At 43.4% G+C, this 14,852-nt stretch overlaps 1 protein-coding gene across 5 annotated transcripts in view; it reads right to left on the minus strand.

Annotated features, from left to right (window-relative positions):
- Sema1a (semaphorin 1a) overlaps positions 1–14,852 on the minus strand; it is a 295,529-nt gene that overhangs the window by 207,104 nt on the left and 73,573 nt on the right. For all 5 annotated transcript variants that reach the window (XM_071770808.1, XM_071770807.1, XM_071770806.1 and 2 more), the window contains exon 2: positions 9,839–11,138. In XM_071770808.1, the coding sequence (XP_071626909.1) occupies positions 9,839–9,974 (136 nt within the window). In that variant the 5' untranslated portion in view covers positions 9,975–11,138. The remainder of the gene's footprint in view (positions 1–9,838; positions 11,139–14,852) is intronic.

Raw genomic sequence — 14,852 nt, forward strand, 5'->3', positions numbered from 1 at the left:
TGTGTCGTTAATCTATTTGTGGAGAGCGCGTCAAATTTCAAAGGTAAGATTAAATCTATGCAAAAATTTTCAAACTGCTGTGATTCTCCCTAGGGCAAGCGTACGAAGCGACTGAACGCGACTGAATGACTCAAAATCGAAACGTGATCAATTTAAAGCGAAAAAAAAAAGTGTGCACAAACATTGATAATGATAAGGCTGACTGGTTATTTCCTACGAAAGTAACTAGCCTAAGTTACGGCGACTCGATCGACAGAAATACGAGGGCTGTATATCGAAGATTTTCCTGTCATTTTTATCGTTATGGACACCGATTTACAACGATTTCTGTCCGCTACCTCGCCAGGGCAAGTCAACACCCGCGATAAGAGGACACTTTCAGCAATACCCTGACGAAGGAACCACTCAGGCCGCCGCTTTTGACCTTTTGCTTCCCTGGATCGGGCACGGAGCGGAGGGAATCTTCTCGACAAAAGATTTATGAACCCCTCGGCAATGGCAGCACGCTACTTATTCCACCACGGAGTGCGCACTCGAGGTGCACAAAAAATGCGGGAGCGGTGTGTACACGCGAGCGATCTTCAAAGAGAGAGATCTCAAAAAAGCAGCGCCCCTTTCGTCTCTCGCATCGAATCAATCATTTCCAGCACCGCGAAGTGTGTCCACCAACTGCCGGTTGGTATAATTTACATCGTAATCAATTGTCGTTACCTTAGAATTTCAAGTAGATAAAAAGGAGACTTATTCAAGACAATTTCGATAACAGTGACAACACTGAATTGTATATTTAACCCTAGAAAGGTTATGTGGGGTAATACGTTGCCCCACGCGAAATTCAAATTACGCCCCTGACTTAGGAAGGTTAGTTTTCATACTGAGACCCTAACCATAATTTAGTTTAGTCATCCGGCAGTCGACCTCCGTCATTAAGCGAGTGCGTTAGATCCGTGCAGCAGCTGTGACCGAAAAAGAAAATCGTTTGGGGTAACGTAGTACCCCTACTTAACCGTTTACGTTCGACTTTTATCACAGTAAAATATATTTTAGATTTTTTGTGAAAATCGGTAACAAAAAATTATACACTTTATAGCACTCTCCGGAAAATTCTACCCCTGTTTCATATATAATTCTTTAAGATTCGGTCAATTATTTCATTTTTGCTGTTCTTGCACAGCAACTGATTAAAACTTTGTAAAGTTTTTGTGGAGTTAATTTTACTGTTTCCATATACTTTTATAACTTTTGACTACCTTTCAAATAAATAATAATCGACAGAATCTGTTTTACTTTCCATTTTTTGCGATTTTTCCCATACGACAGTTCTTCGTCATTTCCTCTACTTCAGACGTTCAAAGAAATGTTTTTTTTTTTAACGAAAAAGTCGCTTACATGCCCTTGAAGGTTGTCTATTCGTCTTTCAAAATTCGTTGAATTTTTTAAAATCGGTGAATTTTATGAAAAACTACAGCATTTTTTATTAAAAAAGTCATTTCAGCCCAATTTTTGGTTCTTTGTTTTGTTTTTCGAAATTTTTTTACTGTTTTTTTTTTTACTACCGCAAATTGATGACTACTGTCGTCTTCCCTATTAAAAAACAAACAAAATTATCTATTAAAAAATTGTCTAACAACAAATAGAAACATTATACACGCGGTACAAGTTTGGGGTAATTTAATACCCCGCTTGGCCTTTCACGTATGAGAAAATTCATATTACCTCTCTAGGGTTAATGATTGTATATATTTAGAATTAAAATTAAACTGTATCACACGATAAGAATTTAATCTTGTATCTTTACTGCTTTTAGAATAGCATCGAATAAATCTAAGTCTAAAAATTGCTTTAAATAATCTATGAATAATGTCATTATCCACGTTACTTAGTTTCAGTCGCGATTCTAATTATTTTGATCCAACAATACCGCTCCAGACGAACTGGTAAAAACGGCGATAAGAAACGTATTATTAACGCAACAAACGCTATCGATGTTTAACGACAACTTTAGCAAGTGTGCTGTCGTCCCATCGATCTACTTGTTTGCTGAGGTCAACGACACCGAGACACTACAGCGATCAGTTATCCCCCGTGGGAGCTCGTCGAAAAAGTTTCTCTTTTTTCCACAACGACGTAACGGACGGCCACGCGGCCGCTACGTTGTCGTAACAAATGGTCTTTTTCTTAGGCGACGTAAATTTTATCGGTGCACCCTCTCGTCAAGTACGAGGAGTCCACCACGTCTGTAAAGAATAAGAGAGAGGGAGGGGGGAGAGAGAGAGAAAGGGAGGGATAAGACCCCATGTTACCGCATATCTCGCCCACGCTCTCATTCCGCGATCAGAGTCAATTGACACAATTCCCAGCAATTTTAGCCAGTGGTTAGGCCGAGGTCAGGTTATACGTGCCGCGGCGCATACACAGCACGCTGAAACTAATCATAATGTATCCTCGTCGGTCGACGAGGGGCACCGCGGGAGGAGAACCGCCGCCGTGATTGGTCCGTTGCGGTATTCCTCGCTACCAGATAAAGTTACCGTAATATGGATTAACTGCCCGCCATAGCCCATATTCCGATCCGGCACTCACGCTCCGGCTCACGATGTAGTAATGAACTCGTAACGGCCGCTGTTATCAGCCGCGCCGCTGCTCGAGTGTCTTTTAATGACGATTCACGTGAACGCGTAATCGATATATCGTGCGTATACGCGAGAGGCGCAAAGCGCAGAACGCGCGCGCGAGCGCGGGCGTTGCGGTATCTGATTTATCGTTTGAATTTAATTACACGACAGACGATCCGCTTGGAGGTTTTTTGATCCCGCCCTCGTAATCGGCACATTGAAATACTAGTATAAAGTGCCGGTTCGCATAAATCTCCAAAGCAGATGCGAATATGTCTATCGTGCGACACGTGCGTATATCGAATACATATATTTCTAGACATCGCGCACTTAATATGATACATGTACCATTATTTGTAGCAATTTATTATCGCGTCATATCTATCTCCGCCTGACAGAATTTTGCGTTGACACTCGCGCGCGCATAAATTTTCAAACGCGAGGAAAGCATTGGCAAGTCGCGTATTTTCGACACACACGGCCATTTAAAAAATTGTTGCGCGATTGCCAAGTCCCGCTCGTTGAAATTTACGGCGAATTCGGTTCCGATGTCTCGCCACGTTATCGATCGGCGCGACTTTCGGAATACTAAAGGGGTGTGCGCGGTTCCAGCCCAGTGATCTCCCTTTATCCGTAATACACCGGCGCGCCGAGGTCGCTGCTTTCGGGCGGCTGCTGCTACTGCTGCTGCTGCTGCTGCTGCTGCTGCATGGCGTACGGTTTCGAATTTTTAGCTCGTGCAGCTCACGAATTATTCTCCACGAAAATTGCGTGTATATAGCCAACGGTATGAAGCCCCCGCCCCCGGCTTGATTTACGGCGATCGAAAAACGAGCAGATATTTTTACATTTTAACGAACAACGCCGATTGATCGTGAAGCGTGAGCGCGCGCGATTTTCCGGATTTGGTAGCCGACGCGACTTATCAGTCGCTACGGTAAAAAAAAGTGCAACAAGTATCTCTATAGAAACCCATGCTATGTAAAAGTAAAATCTTTAGAGAGAAAAAAACGTTGGTTGATCCCGATAGTTTTGTCGCGTTGAACTCTGACCAACGGTTCGATAATAATTTACATTTGGACATCGGACGCTGCGGAATAATCATAAAGAGGATTTCATCAGCACGCAATTGGCTAACCGGTTATTAGCTCTCTTTGAACGTCACGACTGATAGAAACGTGCGTCATTCGCGTTGTATAATAAACCTAATCGTGGAAAATGTTTGCTTGATAGAAGCATCGCGGGTTGGCAAGATAGTTAATCGAGTGTTACTTCATTTCGTTTGGAATTCTATCGATTCGCTAAATTGAATCGATTTCGTTGATTTCGCAAGAACGCGTCGAGAGAAATACAAATTAATCGAAAAATAATAAGACAATAATTCGAAGCACGTGTGCGGAAATACGTGAATTGTAAGAAAATTGCCGAAAGAAAGAAAAGACAACGAAGATGTAACGTCGCGTAATCACGTGAATGCAATACCGCATGAATGACGCTGGAGAATCAACTACCATTGTATCGATCCATAATAATGCAGTCTCTATCGTTATCGGAGGTCTCGTCGATTTGTCTGGCTGTCAATAGGAAATTACAATTGAGTGTCACGTAAATATTTATAGATCGTATCGTGGATAACGCGCATTAATACAAAGGTATCGCCATTCGCTAAAGCGCAAAGATCATAAATGGGATTTAATCGAAGCGTAATTGGTTAATCGGTTATTACCGCAGCTAGCTTTTTGAACGTCACGGTTGGTAACAAGCGTGGTAGCGAATCGGCCGCGGCTATAAGGTACAATAAACACCCCGCCCGTGGAAAACGCCGCGCGTTATGTGTAGGGCTTCGTAATGTCATATAACAGCGATGCACTGTTGATTGCAGTTCCGGTTCCGCAGATACGATTTTGCCCGTTGTAGAATTAGCAGAAATTCTGGCTCAGCGAGTAAAACGATATCGCCGTCGCAGTGGCAGCGGCAGCGGCAGCGCATTAATGACACGTGCTTCGCGTAATTTCAATAGCCGATGCGGTGCATCACGGCCGGGCGACGCACTCTATATCTCGACGCACACGTACGAGCGACTCGACGGCTAATGCCTCCGGCCTCGCTGAACGAAATCCGTCACGACGGTAATGAGCTTGCGCTGCCCGATGTCGATGCGGATAAACAGAGAGCGACGTTTATTCGACGTCGACCAAGATAAAGTTTCCCCATAACCGCGAACGGAGATGTATACATAATGTTTACATAGACTGCTCATATAGATCGTCGATCCGGCAAGAAGACGGAAGGAAAGGATTAAATAGAAATTTCTTTTAAATATGCTTTCCTAAAGATACTCTCTCTGTGTACCGTCGGAAATTTCAAATGTAAGTTACGTTATCACTTTTCGTAATATTCAAAATAAGCTTGTGCTACTTGATCTCGGTGCATAAAGAGATAGACAAAGAGGAACATTTATACGACGACCGAGATAAAATTCCCTTATATACATAATGGAGAAATGTTTACATGTATTATCGCTGTAGTAAAATCCAAAAAGGATTTTAAAATTGAAATTTAAAGAATATTCTTTACATACATTAATATCATAGAAATTAATAACCTTACTAATTAAATTATTATAATTTGTTACTTTACAAAATATCCGTGACTCTACGAAAAATGGTTCATTTAGGAATAAGACATTACAGGATAGATTGCAAAAGAGCGCAACGACACACACGGGGGAAAGCTAACGTTTCGAGCAATACGGCTTGTACCAAAAACGTGATCAACGAGCGAACATAATTCGTAGAACCTCAGACTAATGGCCATCTGTTCCCGCGGTTCAAGTAATTACAGCAGTAAAGCGCGTTTCTTAATTCCGGCGATTAATCCACATTTCACGCGGTACATTCGGAATGATTTAAGAAATTTAAGACACGATGAGACCGACTGCGATAATAACGCGCGTGAAATGTAACGTTTAATTTGCCTCGAGCGCGCGGGGCACGCACCCACCACGGTATTAAACGGGGAGAGCGGCGATGTTGAGAATGATAACTAATTCACGCCACGTAATCTCGAAGAAAAACACTATTCCCGTTATACGCCACGTCGTAACCGGTGCACATTGAATAATGCGCGCGTTATATACACTCCGAGACTGCACATTTTGCGAGAAGTGCGCATCACCTTTCGCGCGGCGAACTCTCGAAAAACGCGTCATTTACGTTTTTGGATCGCCAAAACTCGATTTACGGCTCTCCCGAGATCAACGGCTGCGGCAACGTTTATGCTATCAAATTTCGTCGAACAAATTGTAAAATAAAGTGACACGCGTTACAATTCCAACATAAATTACAAATGTTCGCATAAAAAAATCTATTAATACATTAGGTACGTTGAGAAACACGCCACCGTTGCTCATGTTGCAAACACTTTGGAAAGAAAAATTTTTATCTTCAAAGCCCAGCGGGAATAGATATGCAGGTTTCCAACTTTGGCCATCTGGGTACAAAGTTCCGTCGCTTTTCCAGAGTTGAGAGTTGAAAATTCGCTATCGCTATTGAATGCCATGAATAAAACCCTATTTACGTCTAAGTTTCTAGTCGCGCGGTTAGAGTGAAATTTATTCATTAATAAGACCCCCCGTTTTCAATAAAATTCGAGTCAGCTCTTTTTCCCCTCCTGGAGTTTCCTCTATTTTTCCGAATGCCGCTTCGTTTCTTTTATCTCGCCTTAGGGATTAATCGGGGGAGGAAACGTTGACCCAGCGCGGACTTCAAAGAAGATACTTATTTGTGCGAGAAAGCGTTAATGGCGCGCCTCCCGCCCTTTCGGACCTCTAAATGAAGCGCGGAAAATAGCAGCGCGCGGGGCAAATGGAGAGTTCTAAACAGAGTTCGGGGTTCTCTCGCGGACTATCATTCAAACCGTTCGGCCCACTCGCGCCGCTCGCGGTATAACGTCAGAGTACACCGGCGGAGCATGTGTCTGCGCTATGGAGCGGCGCAGCCACTTCGGAGCAATTTATTTCGTTCCTTCCCCGCGTCGAGATATCGTACCGTCGCGTCGCGGAAAGAGTGATGGATGTTGGGGCGTCGCTTCTACGCAGGAACGTACGAAACACGCGGAGGCGCCGTTAAGGTCGAGTGCCTCGGATGTAGGACACTTTATACAGTAGCACCCCTCCCCCTTCCCTCCTCAACGTCCTTCTCCGCCCTCGTCACACTTTTAGGTTCCGGATTCTCAATAACGCGCACCAATTTACCATCGACACGGCATGTCCGTTTGAATTAGTTACGCGTGCGAGGGGTACGACGCGAGAGTCAACAAAAGCGCCGTCGCTCTAAAGGACCACGAGAAGAAACGATCCCCCAAGGGGACCGCGATGAAAGAGCTTTTTTAGAAACTACGCTACTATAACATAAAATTAACGAGAAGCTGGCCTCAATTTCATACGCAGTCTAGTTATCAAACCTCGTAATTTCGGTAAACAGGAAGAAGTTTATAACATAACGCATATACTCTTGTTTATCTTTCACGAGAAACTGATGTTAATAATCTCTATTATATCACTAAAGCGAATATCGCATAGAAGTTAATAAAAGCAATTTTGACAAGAAACGAGATTAAAACTATTTTTGCAGAAACGAGATATAAACGAGAATAACTTTTTTAAAATTTGTGTGTAGATATATAAATATTTCTTTATATAGATTTCTTTAATATACATTTAAACAATCACCGCTTTAGTCATTTTGTTCATTCTATTAATCTTTAATATACTCTAATTTCAGGTGACAAATAATAAGTTAAACTGGACCGATATGATTCTCAATTATGTAGAGAGAAAGTGCTATTTTCGGTCGAGCTGAATCTTGATGGAAGCTTAATAATAATGTTTTTGTGTGTGAATTTTGTATACCTTTTCCAACTTAGCAAACTGCGCGCTATTGGTCGGTCTTGAAACGCAGTTCTCCGTTGGAACAGTAAATCCACATACTTTAAATCGATTAATCAATTTAACTTTTAATGTTAATAAGTATTTTATTTAAATTACTGTAAAGAATTTATTACCTCAGAAAAATATTACCTCAGTCAGGGTTCAAACATAGACCTGGAAATTCTTTACAGTAAATTTAAAAAGGAGATGCTTAGTATATCAAATGTTAAGGTGGTCCTTTCGTGAGAACAAGTATTAGATAGGTACCTAAATTTAATATATGTTAAATATACAGTAATAAGGGGCATGTGTACGAAAAATCAAGTGAGGTTACCGACACTTTACAAGAAATAAGTCATTCTAAATGTGCGTTCGCGGAGCGTGCCATTGTCATTCTATCCTTGTTTACATCTAATGAACGAGAAAGATAGAATGATGCAAATCGCCACGTCCGAGGTTTTCAACGAATAATACATGTACTTAGCGATCAGATGAATACATTATTCATGTCTTAAAATATTCCCTGAAGTTTCCGGATTTCGTACATACCTTGAAAATAAGGGCTTGCCGAATGTTTTGCTCTGATATATGAGGTTAAATAAGTAGTGGTCCAATCGCATATTGCTTTACTCGTACTGTCATGCCTGACCTAACCTAAATCGAGTCCAACCGCACTACTATTGTGATATTTTTTAATTAGTAAATAATTAAATACGATTAAATCGTGCGTGTAAAATCATATTATATTATTATAATTATTGGGATGTTGTGTAATGTTTGTCAATATGTTTGTTTTCAATTACCTCATGACGGACTGTTACTTGACTAGCTGGGTCCGCGAAAGGACCACCTTAAATCAATTCTATTCTTTTCTGTTAAATTCTAGACCGACAAATAATCGGCGCGCAGAGTTTACCGAGTTGGAAAAGGTATACAAAATTCATACAAGTGTATTATTAATTTGGCTACCAAGATCCAGCCCGGCCAAAGATAGCACTTCTCCGTACTTAATTGATTCTCCGCGTTGTTATACCATATTAAAAGTGTGCGATGTTCGGTTTGATCATCTATTCTTATCGTGACATTTTAAATACGTAGGTATATCGTAATTGCGCCAGTGTATACGAATATTATATCAAAATACTCGCGCGCCACGAACACACGACTACGGCCATAAAATCAAACTCGGATAACTCCGGGAAAAAATTTTTTCTCGTTTCGCCGCACTAATAATTTTATTCCACAAAAACGCCTAGTATTCAAATATTCAATATTCATGTATTCGATGTGAAAACGTTCGCCCGGCTTCAGGTGTAGAACATCACGAATATGTGAAAAATTGCCGCGGGCTACATGAATAACGCGGGAGTGAAGTCTCCCACCCTTACGCGAAAGGGAGATGAATTACTAGATTTCAAATCAGCTGTAAGAATTTGAATAAAACAAAAGTCTGTCGCGCGACGCGACGGCGGGGTGACGCGTTGAAATTTCAGGCTCGCTCCCCTAAATTCCCCCGTGCTTGTGATACGACCAAAACGGTTAGCGAAATGGAACGCAGCCGCGCGAGTGCCAGCCTTTAGATTCGACCGACAATCGATATCTTTTTACTCCTTTTTTCCATACAGGTCAGCGGAAAGTCCGGTTATGCGGTTGATTAAAATCCGGATTAACAATCGACTCGGAACGAAACAACCCTCTCTCCAGCAAGGGAGAATCCGCCCGCGAGTGGGAGAAGGTGCATGACCCGACCACTCGCTACAACCCCACCATCATTACGTCCAACCCGTAGGCAAATCTCTCGGCCTCCGAAAATATGCAACTTTGAACTTCGCAAAAGGACTTTTAACCCTCGGGTGGCTGTTACTGCGCGATCTACAAAGCACTCGATATCGATATTCGGACAATGATTAGCCGCGAATAACCGATACAAGGTCGAGAATGAAGGCAATAACGCCGTAAGCTCCCAAGCGTCACCACTTGTTTTATATCGCTTTCTTTCCCGCAGGAATATTGACTTCTTGACCATTTCGCAGTATTAATTCCAGAAATAATCCGCTTGTTAATTCACATCCAAGATTTATTCACCGTTGGAGATTCAAGTAACACCATCCCATTCCAAACTAACTTCAAAGCTAGAACTGCACTCGCGCTGAAAAATTTCTCCATTCACAATGTAACGCACACTGGCTCGTATCACAAACACGAAGTAACGAATAGAGAAGGGCGAGACGGGAGAATTGAGAGATATGCACTATACGTCACTTGCGCGCACTAATCACGAGCAATCACTCACCTAGCTGGACGTACATCTTCGGCCTGACGTTCTCCTGCCAAGCGGCCAGGGCGAGGGTGACAGTCGCGATGACGCACCAGCAGGACAGCAATCCCGGTTGCATCCTGGGGGCAACGCGGAGGCCGGCGCGCCTCATCTTCTCCACGCGATGATGTCGCAGCGGCGCGCGAAACGACGACGTGCCAGGGTTCGCGGTCTCCTCCGCGGGCACCGAGAACCACCGCGAACGGCACACGCGAGAACGAAACGAAACGAAACGAACCGAGATCCGGTAGGGGTCGCGGACGCCGCAACGCGCACCGTACGCACGCACGTACCGTACCGTACCGTACGTATCACCGTCACAATGCGCTCCGCGCAACAACGACAACGCCCGTAGTGCACGCGAGTTACTTTCTCTCGTCGCGAGCACTCACTGCGCCGGGAAGCGCGCGGATGCCGCGGCGGCAGTCACGTGTGGTGGGACCATGTCGTTCCCCATTGCGGTCGTTGCATCCACGGTCGTCCACCGGCGGCCTGCCGCACGCATGTCTCACCGAGGACGGTCGGCCGCCCCGCAGCGGCCAGGCGGCGACACATTCACGTTCACGAAGGGGTATCCGGAGCGGCGCGCGTTCGGCACGCGCGCCGGCGCACGGCGAGGTGGACGCGGGACCCAAGGGACCCCGAGAGTTCACCCAGCAACCGGCGGCACTCGCGTTCACGCGTTCAAGCGTCCACGCGCGAGCGCCGTACGGAACACACGAGCGAGCACGACGTACGCCTACGACGTACCCGGAGAAACTACGATAGCGCGCGTATCAACCCGTCCGCGCCCGCTGACGCTCGCCGTCACACTGATGTCGCGACAGGTGACGCGCACTCCCCACCAAGCGGCGCACTCCCCACCGAGCGCTGCGCTCCCCATCAAGCGGCGCGCACTCCGCTACGCCGCTCCGCACTCCCGCGGGCGCAAGCGCGTAACGTTGTAACGCGCTTCTTCCCTCTCTCTCTCTCTCTCTCTCTCTCTCTGCTCCGAAAGCGTGTCTGTATGCGTGATTACGCGTGACCGGCGTACGCGTACGCGCGACGTGCACGCACGTGGATATGGACGCGTAGAGAACGAAGGAGAGATAGGGGCAGTGGATTTCTGGTGGGACAGCCGAGCGAGCGATCGAGGGGCGCGTGAGTCGGAGAGAGTGACACCGGGCAAGAGCCGATTTTCAACCCCACTACCCCCGCAGCGCGATCACGCCGTTGTCGTCTTCCACGTCGGTGTCCCTTGTCGGTATCTCACCGTAGCCGCCACGGCGTCGCTAGTCTGGAACGAGAAAAAGAGAGATCGTTACTCGGGTTGGTTAGGGATGCTTCAATCCAACAACGTCCACTTCTTCTCGCAATACTTTTGCACTGTCTTATAGCGAATTCTCGGTTGAACGCACTAGTGCGCACTGGTGCACATTAAAGCCGTCGTACACAAATTAACGTAAAGTGTATATTTAATATAAACGGGTTAAATCACGAAATCCTCAATATTCTTTATTGTTCTATTTGGTAAAATATGTATTGGGTATTTTATCAGTTTTGGCATTTTACTTTAAGATTAGAGATAACATCAGTATACAACGGCTTTAATATGTACCAGTCCGCACTAGTGCATCCAACCGATATTCCAACCGAATTCGCTATTAGATATTTTTGAATTAATTCAAGACCAACGGTGTCACGTATTAAATTGTAATTTTCGAAGAACTAACTAGAAATTATAAACGTCGTTAGAACGTCAAAAAAGAAATAAAATATTTAATACGTTCTTTCAGTTATATTTGGAGAGAGAAGAATTTTATGAAACTTTACTGAAAACTTAATTACCGAGCTAATTGACATCGCGAGAGACGAGAAATCTGAATAAGATCACGATTAAAAAGATCAACTTTAAATTCTTCGAAGGGTGAAACTTATTGCGCGAAATCTCGTTTGGCGCTCTAAACAAAACGAATTTCGTGGCCCGAAATTTCAGAAAGCTCGAAAACCGCAAAGAGTCAGAGTGAACGAAGAAATCCGATTACGATTCGATTTCGCGTTAACGCACGCTCCTGGGAGTCCTGCGGGGGGCGCCCGGCCGCCCAAATAAGGTTTCATCACGCAGAAAGTCCTGGCTGCTGCGGCGGGATAACGAAATTATCCAAATACGACTGATTCGTCAGCGAATTTTATGAACGTATCCTGTATGCGCGGTGCGTAGCGACGCCGCCGACGTTGACACTGTTCATTAATTTGGCGAGCCAAGTGTACGTGTGGACGAGCGTCGCGGGGTAGGAGGGATAGGTATGTGTGCACCGAGACTCTAATTCCTACACCAATGATTGGACATGCCTGCACGAGGGAATTCGCCGGGTGTCCGCGACGTGTACACGCAATTTCGCGTGGATATGCGTGTCCGCGCGTACACGCATCGTTCGGCATTCTCGCTCCTTTAATCCTCGATCCGTCGAAACATGCGTGATACATTTGCGATATCACCTTTCCGTAAAATTTTTGAGAAAATTTAACAGAAACAATCCTCTCCTCCCTTTTTAAAGAAACTTTTAAATATTTCATATATCAACTTTTTATGTCTCAACCTTTAACTTTTCATATTCCAAGTATTTTTAATAATATGATTACTCCAAAAATAATTTCTCGAAGTTAGATTAATAATTAAAACTGATATTTTTGGCTTATCTTATTAAACTAAAGCTAATAATTAAGTATAACAAGGAAAAAGATAAAACGCAAATATATGACTTGTACTTTTAAAGCTACATTAAGATAGAGAATGAAGTACTCGTATAACGTATGTTAAATCCTCATATGAATTTTCATGGCGTAATATTCACGGCGGTCGTTTATTTCATAATTAGTACAACCTCCGAGTTGTACTAAATGGAGTTATTCGACCATACGTTGTTTCATTCGCTTGGAACGAGCAGCGACGCGGAAGAATAACGCGGGATGTGAGCTTCCAGTAAAATATTAATAAAAAAGAATCCAACTGTCATGAACGTTGCTATGGCGATATCTCAATTTTGCGGTGCGATCCAAAGAGCTGTTCTAATTGAAAAAACAATATATCGGTACACTTCATAGATTCTTCTTCGAAATATATATTTATGGTTGCGGTTAGTGTCAATTTGAAAAAAAAAACTTTTTTTTTTATGCAAGCAAAGCTTTCGTCCATATAGTTCGTTCAAAGTTCACGTCTGTATAAAATAAAATATAATGGAATATACAGTGCGAGCCATCTAAAGCGATAAGTGGCCATGCAAAAATGTATCGATGTTTCATAGATTCTTCTTTGAAATATATATGGTTATGGTTAGTGTCAATTTGAAGGAAAAATCTTTTTTTTTTCCCCATGCAAACAACGACGGTGCATACTTCGACCGTAGTTCGTTCGACATTCACGTCCGTATGAAATGAAATATAATGGAATATACAGTGTGAGCCATCTAAAGCGATAAGTGGCCATAACTAGAGAAGAAACGACACATAAAAGATACGTGTGCCGCAGTATCACCGTCAATCGTAGCGCATGTACGCGTTGCGCTTATGGAGCGATTTAAACTGGCAATACGGCTTATATCATCGTATCTAACACCTACTTTAATCGAATAATGCTGTTACAACAAATAATATAACTTCGCATTTACTCAAAATCTAAATTCTAAAACATAATAATTGATACGTGTGACAATTGTTTTACTTAAAATTTTCCATGTTTGAAATCAATTTACTGATATGTCATTATTATTATAATAAAAATCATTATCATATTAACATAATGCATAATACGTCTCTCTTTTTCTTTTTAATTCTTTTAATTGGCATTATTGGCAACCAGAGAAGCTAGATGTTAACTCATTGCAGGCTCTTTGCGTGCATTACAAAGAGTTTAGTCAAAAGGATGTTTCAGCGACCCCTCGAAGTAACATCGTAAGCGATGCCATAGACAGCGGTTGCTAATGAAAATGAAGAAACGGAGATTGAATGCGTCACGACATGGAGGTGTCGCGCGAGCTCAAAATGGTACTCATCTATAAATGCGTTTCGCTTTACGAAACTCACTATTATATTTCAGTAGATCAGCGTGTCACTGAATTACTCGAATATTGAAAAGGACCGTAGCACGTTTTCCGGTGTCTATCACGAAGTGCCTTCTCTCTCTGTTCCTGTTCCTATTTAAAAGAGAGATATTCTGACAAGTTTCAGAAAAGATACATACCAGGAGAAGATGCTTCGTGTCACGTAATTTATATTACTTGTTTTTAGAATCTGATCTTCAACGTTGATTAACGATGTTTAAATGTAATTTAACCTGCAACCATTAAATTTTCACTCTAAAAATTTAATTTGCGACTTCATTAATAAAATCAAGTTATTTAATACTAATTAAGAATGGAAACGTAATAAATCATGAGATTCTCAGATTACGCGCTCGCTAAGGAAAAGTGGATCTCCCACGTTTTGCCTCCTTTTTTCTGAGACATCTACTACAGTATGCAAGAGCGATCGAAAGGGATTTGCGAAGACGTTCATCGGGCAAGCGCGAGAGGATGGGCGCGGCATGTTTCGGCGAGAAGAGGCGTAAAAACTCGACAAGATTCGGGAGTGGAGCTCTGCAAAATATACTCTCGCGAAATTGTCCCGCGGGAGTGACTTCGTCCGAGTCGATTTCGCACGCGTTTAACATCGCACGAACGACGACGGAAAAGTGCCGGCAGGCAGTGTTATCTGAGGGGCGCTACAAGAGACGAGGCAAGGGACGAGGGGGCAGTAGGGATCGATAACCGAACAACGGGGAAAATCCCGGTGGAAAACGCGCGGGAAGCGCGGGATACCGATGTTGCTGAGGGGGAGAGACAGAGATAGAGAGGAGGAAGAGAGAGCGAGAGAGAGAACAAAACTCGCATCTATCGGCGGGCACGAAACCAAACTCGATTAAGTTCAAAGTTTAACTTCCGAGGTGCGTCGTAACGGGGTAGGAGAGAATGGT

Source organism: Temnothorax longispinosus, chromosome 2, assembly GCF_030848805.1.
Source record: "Temnothorax longispinosus isolate EJ_2023e chromosome 2, Tlon_JGU_v1, whole genome shotgun sequence".
NCBI lineage: Eukaryota > Metazoa > Arthropoda > Insecta > Hymenoptera > Formicidae > Temnothorax > Temnothorax longispinosus.